At 45.3% G+C, this 19603-nt stretch overlaps 1 protein-coding gene across 1 annotated transcript in view; it reads left to right on the top strand.

Annotated features, from left to right (window-relative positions):
• MIPEP (mitochondrial intermediate peptidase) overlaps positions 1–19603 on the top strand; it is a 172125-nt gene that overhangs the window by 122664 nt on the left and 29858 nt on the right. The window contains exons 17-18 of the mRNA XM_002712797.5: positions 15906–16027; positions 18952–19025. Of these exons, the coding sequence (XP_002712843.2) occupies positions 15906–16027; positions 18952–19025 (196 nt within the window). The remainder of the gene's footprint in view (positions 1–15905; positions 16028–18951; positions 19026–19603) is intronic.

Genomic DNA, 19603 nt, shown 5'->3' with positions numbered 1-19603 from the left:
TAATTCCATCAGGTGCAGGTAAGGCAAGCCAGAGCAGGAAAAGCAAAGTAGTAGACTAAGATAGACTGGCATACATCTGTATGCACTGCACTCCTCCGACAGTGAGTTTTGAGCGGGGTGGGGGGTGGGGGGTGGTCCCTGTTCCTCAAGGAGAGCCCTTTGCCAGGCCACCAGAAGTCCCCACATTGACGTAAACCCATCGGCTGGGCACGATGAATGACGGATTTGTGCCCTTCTAACAGCCTTCCATGACCGTATGTGGTTATTAATGTGTTAGAATAGTTTATCTTGGTGCCTTTCACACATTGCAATTTATAATGTATATGTTTAATAATTATAAAAGTTATTTGCTTTCTTTTTTTTTTTTTTTTTTTTTTGATAGGCAGAGTGGACAGTGAGAGAGAGAGACAGAGAGAGAAAGGTCTTCCCTTGCCGTTGGTTCACCCTCCAATGGCCGCCGCTGCAGCCGGCGCACCGCGCTGATCCGATGGCAGGAGCCAGGATCCAGGTGCTTTTTCCTGGTCTCCCATGGGGTGCAGGGCCCAAGCACCTGGGCCATCCTCCACTGCACTCCCTGGCCATAGCAGAGAGCTGGCCTGGAAGAGGGGCAACCGGGACAGAATCCGGCGCCCCGACCGGGACTAGAACCCGGTGTGCCGGCGCCGCTAGGCGGAGGATTAGCCTATTGAGCCACGGCGCCGGCTTATTTGCTTTCTTTAATATACATTATCTTCAGATTCCTGACCCAGTGGTGATGCAGTTATTCTTTTCACATGTGTATGTTTTTCTGTGTCTAGGGAAGCTTTGAAATACTTGCTGATTTATGGAGAGTAAAAAGTGAACTAAACTTTCTCAGAACATTTAGAAAACGCAGGCACTTAAAAGCTAAAATCAACTAGTATTTGAAATGATTTATACAATTATAGCAATAACTTTTTTCCACTTAAGCCAAAGTACAGTCTAAACAACCCTTTCACACTGCTAAGTCCTTTAAATGGAAGCAGTGGATGTCTATAAATCAAACGATTGTTTACATTTAACTCATAACCACTTTTTTTCCTAACTTGTTTTCTCCCTTCAAACTAAGAATACCCTCTAAAATGTTGAACCAGTCCTCTACTGAATTAAAATTAAAGTGAATAAAGGAATATACAAAAAGATGTTAGGGATAATATGCTGTCACAGCTTAATATAAAAAAACAGAGTGCTGAAAGTGGAGTAATGCTGGATGCTGTTGAACGGGCTTGTTTGAAATAAGAGACTTCGACTGTGAGCTAGTTTGTGAGTAGCAGCAGTCCCTGTGGCTCAGTAATCTCATACTAGGCCATTGGCATGGATCCTAGGAATCCACAAAACACTTGAATCTGAATTACTTTCTGGTCATTTCTTATTTTGGAAAAACCCAGTGTCCATAAGTTGCAACAGTAATTTTTGTTTACTTTGACCCAGCTTTCCCGATGAGAATATCCCACCTAACCATAGTACATTGTCAAACCCAGGAAGTGAACTTCGGTGCAGTCCTGTAAAATCAGTAATCTGTGTTACTTCTGCAGCCTCTGCTTGTTCATTATGAGTACTTCTGAAATTTACTGTCTTTTCTTTTCCATGAAGATACATCTCAGGATGGTTAGCTAAAAATGACATAAATTTAATCTATAACCTGCAACTTCTTTTACTCTTTTTTTAAAAGATTTATTTATTTATTTGGAAGGCAGAGTAACAGAAAGGGAGAGGGAGAGACAGAGAGAAAGAGAGATCTTCCATCCACAGGTCCACTACTCAAATGGTTGCAATGGCCAGAACTGCGCCAAGCTGAAACCAGGAGCCAGGAGCTTCTTCCAGGTCTACCCTGTGGGTATAGGCACCCACGTGCTTGGGCCATCCTCTGTTGCTTTCCTAGGTGCATTAGCAGGAAGCTAGATCTGAAGTGGAACAGCCAATGCTCATGTGGGATGCTGGCATTGCCGCTGGCGGCTTTACCTGCTACACCACAGAGCTGCCTCCTCCTTGTAGTTTATCTGAATCATGAAGATTGGAACAGTAGAAACAGGACCAGTAGAGAAGTGCACATTGCTGAGAGCCTGCACTGTGACGTTACGATGTTGCAAAAACAAAAATATTTTAAAAGCAAATAATCTCAAAATCAAAGTGTAGAGCACCACAGAGAACCTTTCTTGTGTTAATGTTGAGTTTGCCTGGTTGGTGGGGACAATCATTTTATGCCATGAGATCGTCTGTCTTAAGCTTCTTCTCCTGCTCTTATGTCCTCGGCTTCTCTCTCTAGTTTTAGTAGCAGATTTTCTTTTCTTTTCTTTTTTAAGATTTATTTTATTTATTTGAAAGGCAGAGTTGGGGGTGGTGGGGGAGAGAAAGATCTTCCATCTGCTGGTTTACTCTTCAAATGGCCTTAACAACTGGGGCTGTGCCAGGCCAAAGCCAGGAGCCAAGAGTCTCTTCCAGGTCCACTACATGGGTGCAGGGTGCCAAGGACTTGAGCTGTCTTCCTCTGCTTTCCTAGGTCCATTAGCAGGTAGCTGGATTGGAAGTGGAGCAGCCAGGACTTGGTGCCCATGTGAGATGCCGGCATTGCAGGCGGTGGTTTAACACGTGCCATAATGCCAGCCCCACTTATTGTTATTCTTGAACTGCTCCCTCATTTACTTTCCAAGGATCTTGAACAGACCCACTGTATTAAATGCATTTTACATTAGAATCTTTATAGATACGTGTATGTGTGGTAGATGTGTGTGTGTGTGTTAGGTATATAGGTATATGCTTGTGTAGATGAAAAGATGAAACAAAAAGACCACAGATCAAAAATACTCTAACTATGTACAGTTTCCTCCAGTATTTTCTATTTCAATATTTTAAAAATATTGGATATAACCTGTTGCATAAACCACTAGTAGATAATGGCTAAAACTTCACATTTGCTTTTCTTGCCCCATGGTTTTGCCCATTCTACTCTTCCCCAAGGTAGCCATAAAACCTGCTTCACATAGAGATGTTTTACAACCAAATTATGAAGAACAATAAAACCACAACTCCTGTTTAATCCCAGGACCACCATTTCTCCCTGTGTGTGTTAATTCCTTTGACAGGTGTTGTGTTTCAGGACAGATAGATATACACATCTGTGAGTGGGAAAAATGACCTAATGCAGTGTCGCAAGAACTCTGTTATAGGTAGGGAAGTGTTTAAAAAACTACATTTTTCCTGGGTTTAGTGACTTCTAGTTCACATTTTACCCTAGTGTAGGTCACAGTCCAGCAGCGGGAATGAGGAACAAGTGGAGGTGTGTTTTATAAGAGGTAGTTAGAGGCTGTGTGAGTCCGGGCTGCTTGCTGATGGGGGCAGGGTGTGGCTGGACGGCTGTTGTTTGGGCTTGAAAATTAGGTTGGGATCAAGTACTGAAGAGTTCTTTGTGTCTGCTCAGAGACCTAATATGTGATCCTGGAGGGAATGGGAGGCCTTAGAGGTTTGAAACTGGTAAGCAGAGTATGACATGAGCAGGTAAAAACCATAGGGAACAAATTAAAGTGTCAACACGGAGGATGGGTTGAAGCTGCAGATTGAAGGCAGGAGGAAAGAAATCTATCCGAGTGATAGAAAGAATGTACATACTTAGTGGATTTTACTGTACACTTGGAAACGTCAGTGTATTTTGTGAAAATTGGTGATTCTCTCTTAGCAATGCATTTACAAAACCATTTCTTTAAATATATTTTAGTATCATAGGGAATAAAAAGCTCAGGAAAAAATGTAACAAAAGTTCAAAATATTTGTGCAGTGAAAACAAAGCAATCACTGAAAGAAATTAAAGACGGAAAAATGTCTCGGGTATACAGATCAGAAGACTCATTGTTAAGATGACAAATTGACCTGCAGATGCAGTACAACTTCTTTTGAAATCTCAGCTGCCTTTTTTTTTTTTTTTTTTTTTTTTGCATAAATTGACAACCTGACCCTAAAACTTCTCATGGAAATCCAAAGGACTCTGAATAGCCTAGACAAGCTGGCTATTGGTGCTACTTGGGGAGTGAACCAGCAAATGGAAGATTGTCTCTCTCTCTTTCTCTCTGTGTCTCTCTCTGCCTCTCTCTCTGTGTATGTCTCACATGATCTCTCCTTCTCTGTTGCTAGGCCTCTGAAGTAAATCTTTAAAAATTGGGGCCGATGCCGTGGCTCACTTGGTTAATCCTCTGCCTGCAGCGCCGGCATTCCATATGGATGCCGGGTTCTAGTCCAGTTGCTCCTCTTCTAGTCCAGCTCTCTGCTGTGGCTGTGAAGGTAGTGGAGGATGGCCCAAGTGCTTCGGCCCTGCACCCCATGGGAGACCAGGAAGAAGCACCTGGCTCCTGGCTTCAGACTGGTGTAGTTCCAGCCATAGCGGCCATTTGGGGGGTGAACCAATGGAAGGAAGACCTTTCTCTGTCTCTTTTTCACTGTCTAACTCTATCTGTCCAAAACAACAACAACAAAATCTTTAAAAACAATAGATACTTGAAGGTCATCATAGTGAAGATGAAATGACAGCTTGCAGAATGAGAAAATACATAGCTGATGAAGGGTTAATCTCCAGAATACTCATTCATAAAGAACTCTGGTAACTCAACAATAAGAAGTAATCACATTTTTAAAAATAAGCAAAAGGTTTGAGGAGATGTTTCTCTAAGGAAGATAATTCACATGGCAAATAAACACGTGAGAAGATGCTCAACATCATTAATAGGGATTTGCAATTCAGAACCATGAGCTACCCCTTGATCCCCACTGAGATGGGTAAAATAAAAAAGACCTACAGTAATAAGCATTGGTGTGGGTGTGGAGAGATTGAAACCCTCTCATGTAGCTGGCAGGCAAGTAAAATGGTGTAGCAGCTTTAGAAATCAGGCGGGAACGGAGTTAGCAGGTGACCCAGGGATTCCTTTCCTGGGTGGAGTACAGTTCCACTGACTAGAGCACAAAACATGCCCACCCAGAAGTTTATACATGAGTGGTCACATTACTCAGCATAGCAAAAAATAAGTGAACACAATCCAGATGTCCATCAGTGATAAATGGATAAACAAAAGTGGTGTCTCCGCACAGGGGAATATTAGTCAGTCATGAACAGTAATGAACTATTGAAACATGGTACAACATGGGTACACCTTGAAAACATGCTCAGAGAGAGAAACTAGGCACAAAAGACTGTATTGTATGATTTAATTTATATGCAATGTCCAGAATAGGTAAATCCATAGAGAACCCCCTCACCCCCTCACCCCCCCCCCAAAAAAAAAAAAAAAACAAATCCAAATAGATTAGCTTTTGTCAGGGACAGAAGGAGGGGAGTGACGAGTGGCTGCTAAAGGTACGGGATTTCTTTTTGCTGTGATGAAAATGTCTGAATTTGGTGGTCATACACGATTTTGTGAATACACTAAAAAAAAAAAAAACCACTGAATTGTTCACTGTAAATGGTGAGTGGCATGGTGTATGACCCTCATCTCCCTTTCAAACAAAGTCAGTGTTGACATAATATGGTGGGTCAGCCTCAATGGCCTCCACTCCTTCCCACAACAGAGGAGGATAAATTAGTGTAGAAGTTGGCGATCAGCTTACCTCAAAGGGGTGTTCTGGTTAGTGTTCTGTGGGACAAGCTTAACTTAGCAACCTGTAGATTTAGGGAGAAATGCAAGGCCATCAATTCATTTCAGCCTGAAACAAGCCATCACTCACTGCTGACCCTTGTGAAGATTAAACCTGGAACCTTCAGACCTGGGAGACATGAGGGAAAAAAAACAATTATTCTTAGGGAGCTGCTGTGTGTGACATTATACATAATGTTCTAGCATTCCAAAGTGATGCTAGTTGGTAGGATTTTTATACATGTAGTTGTAATAAGACCTCATTGTTGCTTAAAATTGTTCATTTTAAATCAGATGTTGATTAGTTTTACCTAAAACTTTTTAATCCAGTAGAACATACTGTCAGGCATTACCCAAGTTTCCCATGTGTTTCTACCACAATTGTAACAGTTCCTTTTCTTGTTTAAAAAAAATTGTTAAAAGCTGTTTCATCAGGAATTCTGGAAATTCTTCACACGAGACAATCAGGGAGGACTGATGACATGCTGATAGAAAGCAGGCAGCCCTAGTACTTCCAGTGGATCAGTCATGTATTTAATTTCTGGCAGTTACTTGGTACAAAGTACAGGTAGTAACATGACCTGCGGATGACACAGTATTACAAGCCCGGGGCTGTACTTCAGAATATGCAGGTACTTAACAACCTTCTGGAATGCCTTCGTGGTGTTGTAGGAGGCGGAGGGGGGAAAGCAGTACTCTGTGTTCCTGGAGGTGAGGGTGTTTCTACCGTCTCTATTAACTCTCTTTCATCTTAGCAGGACCACAACCCTTGGTAAGACATACAGCTAATTGCAAGTGTCTATCTTTTGTAGCTCTCAGGCAATGTAAAGGTAGGTTCATAGAATGCACTTTTAAAATATGATCAGGAGGGATCTTTCACCATGAGAATCACAAAAGAAGTTTAGCAGGCAGCAGTTATTCAAACCAAGGAAGCTGAGTGCATATTAGGACAAGATTAACGGGTAAGAGCCAGTGAAATGAAGATGTGACCGAGCAGACACTGGTGCTCCCGGGTTTCAGCTGAGATCCTGTGACTGGCGGGAGAGAAAGGGCCCTTGAGCCAGGCATCCTTCAGCATCACATACACACCCTGGCCTGCTCCCACGGGAGAGGGGGTCATAAAAGTTCACAGCAGGATTGTTTTAGTTTTGTTTTGTCACTATAGAAATTCATGTGTGTGTGAGTGTGTGTGTGAGTGTGTGTGTGTGGTCACTGAGTAGGTTATATGTTACCTATGTTGATGTTTTATAATTTTAGTGATTATTGAAACTAGTTATGGAAAAAGAATTTGGACTTACACGTCAGTCATGTCTAAATTACCATCGTTTGTGTCTTGTTTTTTCAACTCATCGTATCATCTTTCTGGTGAATATTTGTTGAAGACACTATGCTGGTCACAAGATACAGACACATGCCCAGTATCCCTGGCTTGCAAAACGATTGTATGAGCCGCCAGAAAACAGGGCAGTTTCTGAGGGCCGGCCCTGTGCATGCCCTCTCCTTTCTTACTCTCATTTAACCCACCCGCCAGTGCTGTGGGGTGGGTGTGAGCACAGTCACATTTTCAGGCTAAGAGTTTAGGGGCATTGTAGGGTCTGGTGAAAGTTTGCAGCTGGTGAGTGCAGGGACTGGATTTGCATGGCACTTGCTACATTATACTCATCCAGTGACCCTGTGCTTAGTGTCTGTCTCCTTAGTATACCCTGTGGCCCTCAGAGCAGGGTCCTCTGTACCCAGGCTGGTATGCATGTCCAAGGAACTTTGAAAGGTGCATCGTTGTTGAGTATACAGCTTCACCATGTTGAGCTGTGCTCCTAGATGAAGACAAAAGGATTGTGCACGGGTACAGCAGTGCAGGCCCTGGCTACTCGTGTAGCTACTAAGGACTCCAAGGGCTCAGGGTAAGTTGGAATGACCCCTCCAGCTTTTCTTCCAGAGATTTTGCCTGTATGTTGCAGTTTTAAAAATATTCATATTTAAGTAAAATTGGCAGTTAAGGTTGGCATACTAAAGACACACACACCCCTGCTTAATATTCTGTGCCTCGTTAACAGCACACCTGCCCTTGTTCCTATTAATTACCTAGATAGAAATGGACAGATTGTTATGAATGATATTTTTCTTGTAAGACTGGCTCTGTCTCCTTAAAATAGGCTGCATTTCTGCTGTTTACATAGAAAATTGTATTCCAGTTGTCATAAAATTCTCATAAGAGACCGCTTTTTAATATCATGTAGAAGTCCTTTCCCAAGCCCCAGAACCCCCTCCTCAGGTCATAACGTGGATAAGAATTAGTGCCTGGGACATATTTTTGCATATTAAAAGGCAGTGTTAGCATTTTGAACCAAAATACTCTCATTATCAGTTGCATAAGGACATTCATTTCAGCGGTAAGACTAGCTTTGTGGTGTGTCCTGAGGCATATTTTAGCAGTAGAAATGAAGAGTTAGAGAAGTCAGATATGGGCTAGGCATCTGTTTGGGGCTCAGCAGTTTGAAATCAAGGTCGTTGAACAGTGGATTTCCTCCTGCCTAACATGCCAGAGGTGGCGTAGGGCTGGGGTCTCAACACGTGGCTTTTATCTTTATAGAGCCCAGTGTGTTATGCGATCCAGTTTTCGCCTTTGCAAAGCTAGTGGGAAGAGAGAAGGAGGACAAGTGGGGAGAGCAGCTTCCTCTGGAAGCCCCAGGTTGTACGCATCTCCTGCAGTCACTTCGCGTGGTTTGAGTTGCACAGCCACCCCAGGCCTCAAGGAAGCCGGGACGCATAGCCGAGAGCCCTGCTCCGACTTAGTGGAAGGGCGCCATTCTGTTTGTAAAAGGGGTGAGGTGACACACTGTGTCCTCTGCGGGTAGGCTTGGACAAACTACTTGATGAGTCTGTCTGTAAAATACAAGCTGTTAAAAGGCACAGAAATCTCTCCCTCTGAAGATGTTCACAGATATGCAGGTGTACTTCTAGTAAGGTACGTGTTTCACAGTTTCAGGGCTTGCTTTGAACACGGCTGTCCTGGGGTCAGTTTTCTACTGCCGTGTGCAAGTTTCAGTAACCTACAGCCCTCATCTGAGTTTCTGTGCTTGGAGTCCGCGTGGCTTCACTGTACCTTTGCTTGGGCTCTCACAGGCTGTGTGGTCACAGTGTCATCAGGCTGTGGTTTCATCTGGGGGCTTGGCCGCATCACCTAGGCCATTGGCAGAATTCATTTTTCCTTACGGTACAACTTAGAGCAGATTCCTTTTGGCTGGCTGTAGGCCTCTCCTGGGCCCTAGAGGCCTCCCAGATCCTGAATCTCCCACTCACCAGGTGCTAGAAGTCCTTTCCTAAGCCCCAGAACCCCCTCCTCAGGTCCTAGGGTTGCCTCCACCCCCTGGTTCCTGGCAGCGGGCTTTCCCAACAAGGCCCAGTGCTTCCTCAAGCTACAAGGAGGGTTTCTAGAGTGAGCCTGCTGGCAAGACAGAGGCATCATAAATAGCAAAGTGCAACCGCCGCAAGGACAGCCGCACACCATCACTGTGCTGTGTTGCTGAGAAACACACATTCTGTGCTAAGTGGAGGGGTGGATTTGGATTTCATGGCGGCATCACCACAGGCACTGTGTTTCGTTTAATGCTCCAAATGGAAAGCTCCTGTTTGTTGGGCACTGGTGTTTTGTGGGCTTTGATAAAGAGTCAATAGGGGGCCGGCGCCGCAGCTCAATAGGCTAATCCTCCACCTGCGGCGCCGGCACACCAGGTTCTAGTCCCAGTCGGGGCGCTGGATTCTGTCCCGGTTGCCCCTCTTCCAGGCCAGCTCTCTGCTGTGGCCCAGGAAGTGCAGTGGAGGATGGCCCAAGTCCTTGGGCCCTGCACCCGCATGGGAGACCAGGAGAAGCACCTGGCTCCTGGCTTCAGATCAGTGCGGTGCGCCGGCCACAGCTCGCCAGCTGCAGTGGCCATTGGAGGGTGAACCAACGGCAAAGGAAGACCTTTCTCTCTGTCTCTCTCTCTCTCTCACTGTCCACTCTGCCTGTCAAAAAAAAAAAAAAAAAAAGTCAATAGGGGTGCTGATGATTTGGTATCAAAAGACATACTCCACAGACCAACAGTGGGAGCGGGGTGTGTAGAAAGACCAGCTCAGAACTGTGCTGCTTCCTACCTGGTTGTCTGTTAGTTACCCTAATTATAATAGATAGGCATGTGAACCGTAGGCTTGCATGAGCTTGTCCTATGTTGCCAGCACGTTGTTTATGCAGTCTCTGAGGCTAGAGGGAGATTGAAATCCCTCAAGGAAGCACTACTGAGATTCTGTACACAGTCTAGACCTCGAAAGTCTTATACTTTCTATCAAATAAGGGAGTCAAAGGACTATTAAAAAAAAATCAATGGCCTAAGAGTCGCATTAGTGATTAGCACTGTTTAAGATCCTCTTTTCTGTGATAGAGAAATGATTGCAGGGCTCCTCAGCCCAGTTGAAGTCCAGTGTCAGTAGCGCTGGGCAGCATGGTGAAGGAACCCCACGGTGTCCATCTCTCCTCCATCCACCCATTTGTTCAGCAGCGTGCTATTGCGTTCCTGTTGTACTCCAGTGCTGTGTGGAGTCTAGATGTGGACACAGCATGTGGTTGAGGCTCTTAAGAAAGTTTCAGTTCAATATGGCACATACAAAGAAAGCAGTGGATATCGTTTTCTATTCTTATGCAGTTTATAATGTTCCAGTGATGAGTGCTTTGAAATAAATTTTAGCTAAGTGCATCTCTTCCCCTACAGCTAGAATTGAAGAAATTATATGTCATTGAAAAGCCTGATTAGAAGAAGCTGTTAGTCCTGTGCTTCAACATTTAGCACCCCGTTACCATGTGCTTTCTCTGCACCAGTCTCTGTTCTAGGTCTGAAACTGAAAATAGGTAGTAGGTAAGCAGCCACTGCAGTACCCATCCATTCTGGCCCCTGGGAAAACACAGAGGCAGAGCGGGGCGATGGTCTGGTAAGCACCCTTGAAGGGCCCCCCGGCTCCTGGAGCTGTAAAGCAGTACCGTCATCCCCAGTGCTGTTCCGTGCTGCTTTGCCTGCTGCACGTTTCATGTTTTGTATGGCATTGGTGACGTTCTCTAACTCAAGAATGTTGAAACAGCCATGCGTTAGAATCCACACACCTCTACTTGTAGCCATGAGAAAAGCCAAACTGCCAAAGTGTTTGAGTCACTGGTGTTTGAAATCAGATCCACGCCATAAACTCTGGAGGAAGGCTGGATGCTCCTGTGGACTGGACAAGTTCTCTTAGCAAGAGCAGCCTTCCATGGAAAAAGAAGAGGTATCACAGTTACGCCGCTTAAAGTTAAATGCTGTCTTTCAATTTAAAAAAAATGAATGAGTGGAAAGGTAACAAGAACTTAACATTAGGTTGAATTAGCAGGAATTTAGCAGTTGTGTCCAAACAACATTGGGATTGTAGGTCTTCGTTGGCCAGAAACTCACAGATCTCTGATGAAAGGTGTCAGGTGGGTATAATTTACTTAGCGCGTCTTGAGGTATGGAAAGGGTGTTGTACCAAACTCAAACCTGTAATTTAAGAACAAGACACAACGCGGATACCCGTCTGCAGGCAGGGATGTTACTATGAGGCAGATGCCATGGCAGTTCAGGAAAGGGTGTGTTGCACATCCTGATGTCTCTTTCTGCTCCACTGAAAGGTCTCGTTTTTATGACTCTGTTTAAATGGGAACTCAGTTACCAGCTGATGGGACTGAGCAACTTAGAAATTTCATAGCTCAAGTCAAATGCCGCTAATGAAGTAGGCCCACCTTCAAGATAGAACAGAACTGTTCTATCAAGCTCAGATCCAAATGGAATGTACTGGTGTCCGCTGCAAAGCTGCCAAGCTAGCTCTGGCACATCACCCTCACCCTGAAGAAGCTTCAAAGACAAAGCCCCTTCATCTACCACTGGTTCTGGAGCTTCCACCCCAACAGATGCTTGTATCATCAATGGCTCAAGTCAACATCTCAGTGGAGTATTGAGTTAAAGCAGCAGGCTGTGTCCAATACACAGGCATCCTCCTGTCCAGATTGCTTTATGTGGGAAAGATTGCCAATGATTCTTGGTTTCAAGCAACATTTAGTAGGTAAAGACTCCAGCTTAACACCAAAGCTAGTATAGACCCCCTCTTAAGTGAGACACAGTAAATAGAGCTATGTATGTGTTAGAGACAAATTCTAAACAGCCCAGCCCTTTGACTGAAAATAGTTATTCAGAGTTTGTTGTCCTGGGATTTGACCCGTTAGATGGCCCTGGGTTATTTGCTTTCACTTTAAATACTGCTTGCATTCACACAGGGTGGAAAGTCTCTGCCTTTCTCTGCCCTCCTCAGCTCCTGAAGGAGCCTTAGAGAGAACTCCCATCTGCTGGTTTACTCCCCACATTGCTACAGTGACCAGAGCTGTGCCGAAGCTGGGAACCCAGAACTCATTTGAGATCTCCCATGTAGGTGACAGAGACCCAACTACTTGAGCCATCATCACTGCTTCCCAGGGTTTGCATTAGCAGGAAGCTGGAGTCAGGAGCTGGAGTCAGGAGCTGGAGCCAGGCATCTAACCCAGGCACTTAAAAATGGAACCATGGGCCTCTTAACCACCATTTTAAACACTGCCCCAGTCATGTTTCTTTTTTTATATACATATATATGTATATATAATGTTCTATTTATATAAGGTGAACAAATGTTATGTATTTCATATATACAGATTTAGGAGTATAATGATATTTCTTACCCTACCCTCCCTCCTGCCCACATTTCCATCCTCTCTCCTCCATCCTTCTTTATTCTTTTAATCTTTATAATGACATATTTTTAGTTTATTTTATAATCATAAGGTTATGATTTACTCCACTGGTAAAGAATTCAACAGATAAAAAAATACTGCACCTCAACAGTAGAGACGAGGGCTGTAAACAATAATCAAATCTCAAAATGTCAATTTCACTCATATACATTACATTTTTGATAATCTATTAGTTACCCCACAGATCAGGTAAAACTTATGGTATTTGTCTTTTGGGGACTGACTTATTTCCCTTAAGTATAATGATTTCCAGTTGCATCCATTTTGTTGTGAAAGATAGGATTTCATTTTTTTTTATGGCTGAGTAGTATTCCATCATGTATATATACCACATTTTCTTTATTCAGTCATCGGTTGATGGATATCCCACTTGATTCCATATCTTAGCTATTGTGGATTGAGCTGCAATGAACATGGCAATACAAATAACTCTTTCATATGCTGATTTCATTTTGTTTGGGTGAATTCCTTGGAGTGGGATGGCCCCATCCCCATTTCTAAGGTTCAGCTCCTCCCAGTAGCAGAGCCTGGGAGGAAGGGGTGGCAGTGTGGGATAGTGGGTTAAGCTGCTGCTTGTTATGCTGGCATCCCATATTGGAATGCTAGATTGAGTTCCAGCTGCTCTGCTTCCAATCCAGCTCCCCACTAATGTGCCTGGGAAGGTGTTGAAGACAGCCCAAGTACTTGAGTTCCTGCCACTTATGTGGGAGACTAGGATGGAGTTCTTGCCTCCTGGTTTTGGCCTGGCCCAGACCAGGCTGTTGAGGATATTTGCAGAGTGAACCAATAGATGGAAGTTATCTCCCCACTGCCTCTTTCAAGTAAATAAATAAATCTTTTTTTATTAAAAAAAAAAAAAAAGGAGTCTTAGGAGCTTAAGCCCCACCATTGTTTATATCTTCATGGTGCTGCAAGGGGAAACCTGCACCTGAAGTGGATGTATCTTACGTTAGGTAGAATACAGATCTTGTTACCATAACAGAGACCCAGTATGACAACTGTGCCAGTGCACCCACTCAACTAGGTGGCAGCTGCCTAGAGTCAGAGACCTGAGCTCTGCCTGGCTCTGCCCCTGCTGTCAGGTGCTGCCCTCACTGATGCTCCTGCATGGTGAACCCCTAGGATGCACCACTCTACTCACAAGGTGACCACACTGCTACTAATCCTATCTTTTTGTGGAGAAGAGAGCATGGACATTGAGGACACCGGTGCATTTCTGCCACAACAGCCCTATGTGCGACACTGACCGGGCTGCTCCTGCACATGTTATATGTGACAGCTTCCTGACCAAATCCAGGCAACCAACTGATTTCATCTTTAAACTATGCAGAGTGTATAGGATGAGTATGTCACCAAACTTGCCACACCTGAGATGAAAACCAATTTTTTTTCACGGTTGTTTCTTGATATATAGACTAATTCACTGCCCTAGTTTGTAGAGTTGTACTGAGGATTATGTGTGGGTTTTTTTTTTTTTAATATTTATTTATTTTAAAGGCAGAGTTACAGGACGTGGGAATGGGAGTTCTATCTATTGGCTCATTCCCCAAATGGCCTCAACATCCGGGACTGGGCCAGGCTGAAACCAGGAGCTTCATCCAGAGCTCCCATGTTGGTGGGAGGTACCTGGGCCATCTGCCATTGCTTGCCCAGGCACATTAGCAGGGAACTGGATTGGAAAAGGAGCAGCCAGGACTCAAAACTGGTGCTCCTGTGGGGTGCCAGCGTGCCTGCTATGCCATAAAGCTGGCCCCCAGGATTATGTTTGATTTGTGCTTCATTTTCTACACAGTTAAAAGATTTGTTAGAGAATGAGGTTCCCATGGAAGTATTCACCCACAAAAGCACACATGACCTTTCTTAGAATAACTACATCCTTGTCCTTAGAAAGACCAGGTGCTCTCTTGAAGTTCCCTCTTGTGCTGCCAATGGCCTGGTGGCCCACTCTGGCTAGAGCAGATGTGGGAGAGGCTAATCCTCCATTGTCACTCTTGCTGCCCTTGCTGTCATAGGGCTGTCCTCTGTGTACTGTATCACAGAAGCAAATCTTGGAGTGATGAGCTTGTACAAAACATATAGGTGTCGGTTTCTTCTTGCTATGATTAAAAGTAAGCTGACTTGGAGAAGACGGAAACAGTTGCTCCCTCCTTCCACAGAGAGGCCACAGTGGCTGGTGGTTAACTTTGCTTTTTAGCATTTTTCTTCTTAAAAAATAAAATACATTCCCAGAGCAGCCCTCTTTATAAAGTTATGATTTTTCAGTTCTCCCTCATTTTTCTTCTATGCCTTTCCATTTTGTCATGAAATATAATTATGGTTAAAAATATGGAATGTTGGCTGGCGCTGCGGCTCACTAGGCTAATCCTCCGCCTGCGGCGCTGGCACTCCGGGTTCTAGTCCTGGTCGGGGCGCTGGATTCTGTCCCAGTTGCTCCTCTTCCAGTCTAGCTCTCTGCTGTGGCCCGGGAGTGCAGTGGAGGATGGCCCAAATGCTTGGGCCCTGCACCTGCATGGAAGGCCAGGAGAAGCACCTGGCTCCTGGCTTCGGATCAGCGTGGTGTGCCAGCCACAGCGGCCATTGTGGGGTGAACCAACCGAAAAAGGAAGACCTTCCCCTCTGTCTCTCTCTCTCACTGTCCACTCTGCCTGTCAAAAATAAAATAAAATAAAAAATATGGAATGTTATAGCTTTAGAAAAAAAAAAAAGTAGCCCAAAAGCAAAATAGTGATTGAGAGTAAAACTTCTGGTCCTAATGAAATTATTAAAAACAACTAAACTCATGACTATGTCTTTTTTCTGTATAGTCATGGGAAACAAAATAGGTTGTAATCAACATAAATATTCAAACACACTGAAGAAGACAAAAGTCATGTATTTGAAACGAAACATGCATATACATACAGACAGAATAATGCTGAAGATTATATTTATGTGTTGGAAAGCTTTCTTTGTCCACACATGTGTCTGCAAGAGCCTGCCAGAGCAGAACACGATGGCCAACCTGGCTGAAGCCACACAGGCTCACCATGCATCTCTTCCGGAGGCTGCAGGTCCGAGAACACTGGCTTCCCCTGAGGCCTCGCTCCTCTCCTGGCCGACGCCACCTTCCTGCCGGGTCCTCCCAGGGCCTCTCCTCTGGGTGCACGTGAGCCTCTGGTGTCTCCGTGTGCCTGCATTTCCTTTTGCTGACGACACGGGTCACACTGGCTGAGCCTCATTAGGATGTAACCGTCTCCTGAGAGGCCCAGTGGCCAAATCCAGACCTAGCTCAGGGCTTCAGCAGGTGATTCTGAGGGCCCGTCAGAGTGTGTAAAATGTAAAAATACTCGTATCACGCTTGACATGGCCCACTGGGTGAATTTTAAATGGAACTGTTTGCGGGTTTCTTGACCTACTTCCCTTGTGCTCTCGAAACCCAGATTGAGTGGTTTCCCTTCTGTGCTTCTGTTTGGCAGGCCTGGCAGCTGCGATTCAGCCACCTCGTGGGCTATGGTGCCAAGTATTACTCTTACCTGATGTCCAGGGCAGTGGCATCCATGGTTTGGAAGGAGTGTTTTCTACAGGATCCCTTCAACAGGTAATGAGGAGTGGGGAGGATTCATTATGCACTCCTGGAATGGTGGTAATGCCCCACCCTGCTGCATCTACCAACTGAGCTCTGTGGTGCCCCCAGGGCCCTTGCCCTTGCCCTCCCGAGGCCTGCAAGGGCCCTCACACTTTGGCTGCTGCACCGAATGACCCTGGCTGCCCTCCGCTCCTGTGCGCCTTCTCGCCTCCCAGGCCACTCCTGCCCCAGGCCTCCTGCTCCCTTTGACAAGGCTTCTGTACTTCCTGCATGAGCCCTGAAGTTGTCTTCATCGGTGCCCAACATGGGACTTATTCCTGCTCCTCACTCAGGAGCAGTCGACTTTGTTTGCCTCTGGAAAGCTAGGCCTCTGCCTGTTCGTGGAAGACATTCCTTCCCCGGGGAGGCCGCCTCCTGGGGCAGCGCAGGTGGCTGTGACTTCCCTTGCATTATTTGTCACTGGCCACCTCCAACCTGCTGTCCCACACAGCCTCGCTGCACACCCCTGTCCCCAGATAGTCAGTGGCTGAGACCATCCAGCCTGTAGCTTTTTCTGTAGAAGGCTGATACAGGGGCTCTCTGGTCTCCCCAGAGCAGGGAATGGGGCGAGCCTTCGCTGATACATGAGCGAATCGGGATGGGGAGTTTTAGCTGTGGATCCCTGATCTGCCCACCCCCTTCCGCAGAGGGAGGCAGGGCATGCAGCTGGAGAGGGCCTGAGCGAGGCAGTCGTATTTTCCCAGTGAAGCCAGGAAGCACCCCACAGGGGTGTCGTGTTGGGTGGAAAGGTACAGGGGCGTGGTACTAGGGAGAGAGGTGGAGGAGTGCAGAGTCTGCCCTTGCTCCCTGATTTGGCCTCCTTCTGATCCTCCTCACAGCACTCCTAATCATAGGGACCAAGGGGAAGTCAGGTTTTGCTCTTAGGATTCCTTAGAAGGCGCTTCCTTTGAAAGCAAACCAGTAATTACAACCTAGTGTAATAGTTGTTTAAAGCATTTTGTCTCCTCACCACACAAATAAATACATCTGCAAACGCCTCTCAGGCAGCTCTGCGGGTGACTATTATCTTGACTGTTTTAACATGGCTTAAAATAAATGACATCTTAGATTTCTAAAGTGCCTCGAGTTTTCATGTGGAGTTCCCAGAAACCTTGGCAGAGCACGCAGAGGCTCAGAAGACCAGTAATTTGCCCAAGCTTCCCAGTTAATCAACTGGACTGTGATAGTGCAGGTGTTCCTAGTTCCTCGCTCCCTCCCTGCCTCTTTAAACCCCGTCCCCCACCCCCACCCCCACCCCCACCCGAGCTTTTCATACAGTTTGACGCGGACTTGGATTTCTTTGCTGGTTAATAATCACACTCAGTTCCAGCATCTTTTGAACTTGACTCTGATGTCATAGAGTTTGCAAGTGTTTTACGGCTTGGTACCCACATGTTATTTTGTCTTCTGCCCTTTGCAGACTGCAGACGCTCAGTCCCTTCTCAGATTTCATTATTTTCAAAGGATCTACAGCCAAACTTGACTCCAGTAAATCAATTTCAGGGATTACAACTCTTTACTAGAGATTTCTATAAAACAGGCAAAATATCATCTTGTTTGAAGGAACTCTGCTTTACTAGAAAACCACATTCTATTAAAAACATATCTTTCCAGATATTTATGTCTTGTTTATGTGTGCATTCTTGCTGAAACATGTAGTCGCTGTACTTTTATAGACACGTAAAAGTAAGCTAGTAAAAGTGCTCCCTGGGCTAGAAAACTCCTAACTCTGTCAAAGGATCCTTTTTGATCCCATTTGTGAGAAATGGCCAGGCTGGGCACTCACATCAGGAAGCAGGCAGGGCAGAGTTGAGGCCAGCCAGGACCTGGATGCCTAGGGGGAGGCCTTTGAATTAGGGGAAGGGGGGCTCTCTCTTAAAGCCGAGAGTGGACCACGGCCCTCCAGGCTGGGGGCCATCCAGACCACTCAGGCGCTAGCAGAGTGAAGCAGTGTCACCCTTTATTTAAGAGGAACACTTTCTAAAGGGGTTGTTCGGAGGTGCCGTTGAGGTGGAGAATTTCTGAGTATCCTTACAGTGTTCCTTCTAGAACTCAGTGTGGGAAGGTGGAGACAAAGGGGTGCCCTCCTCTGCTTTGGCCCCCAGCGCACAAGGAAGCTGAGTTTCTAGGCCCATTACTTGTTTTCTGGAGTAGTTACCCCTTTCCTGGCAGCTCTTTTTTCTCTCTGCTCTTATGTTAGAATGTTACTTTTCTCTCTCTCTGTTAGGTGCAGTCTCAATTTTTTTTTTTTTTTCTGGACAGGCAGAGTTAGAAAGGTCTTCCTTTTCCGTTGGTTCACCCCACAAATGGCCGCTACAGCTGGTGCGCTGCGCCGATCTGAAGCCAGGAGCCAGGTGCTTCCTCTGGTCTCCCATGCGGGTGCAGGGCCCAAGCACTTGGGCCATCCTCCACTGCCTTCCTGGGCCACAGCAGAGAGCTGGACTGGAAGAGGAGCAACTGGGACAGAACCAGCGCCCCAACCGAGACTAGAACCCGGGGTGCTGGCGCCGCAGGCGGAGGATTAGCCTAGTAAGCCGCGGCGCAGGCCTCAAATTGTTTTTTGAAAGTAAAGAATAAGTAATTCCACACCTGACTTTAACCTAAACATTTTGGAGACCAGGATATAATCTTTTACTCATCGTATAATACATCCTTTCCACAAAGAGAGATTGCTTGCTAATGAAACAGAAAGCTAAAAATGCAGTTATCCCATCATAGTGAATATATTACGTTTTTAAAAGCTTTGAAAACCCGAATTAGGGCTGCATTGTCACATGGTGGCAGCATGTTTGCCTATGACAGCAGCTTGGCTTCCTTTGAGAAACTCGAGAGGAGTGTGGATGGAGCCGGGCAGGCTGTGTGAGCAGGTGTCCCTAACAGAATCTTGTCTTCCCCAGGGCGGCCGGGGAGCGCTATCGCAGGGAGATGCTGGCCCATGGCGGGGGAAGGGAGCCCATGCTCATGGTTCAAGGTAAGCAGCACCAGGGAAATAACAAATTAGTTTTTGGTCACTGCATTTATGTAAGGGCCAGGACAAGCTCTCAGGCTGTGGCTTTCAAGGTGTCACTAACACTCTAAGGGGAAATTGTTAAATCTGTCGTAAATTCTCAGAAAAATTGAGATTTTAATGGGTCACAACGTGTCTTCCTTAGCCTAAAGATTTCATTTATTTATTATTTCTGTGTTTCTTCTGAAAGCTTAGTTACATGAATTTGAGAAATTCAAACTGTATCAGAATTTTTCACTCAATGACGAATCGGAGCCTGATGCACCTTTTCTTTGAGGTTATCACTGTGCTATTCTTCTGTGTTAATTTTTTTGAACGAAATTTTATCTAAAGATTTTCATTGAAAATGGAAGTAAACATAGTGATTTTTCATAAAGTATTGTCATAAATATTTCTAGGAAGATGTGACAGTTTGGAGGGTACTCTCGTTATATTGTGCATTATATTTGCAGCTGAGCCTTCTGACTGGTAGAATTGCATTTAGGAAGTAACTCCCAATTTGGGGAAAGTGTTATTTTCATAGTAGGAATTGATAGTGGCTG

Source organism: Oryctolagus cuniculus, chromosome 9 (genome assembly GCF_964237555.1).
Source record: "Oryctolagus cuniculus chromosome 9, mOryCun1.1, whole genome shotgun sequence".
In the NCBI taxonomy this organism is placed as follows: Eukaryota; Metazoa; Chordata; class Mammalia; order Lagomorpha; family Leporidae; genus Oryctolagus; species Oryctolagus cuniculus.
This window is presented reverse-complemented; position numbering and strand designations above follow the sequence as displayed.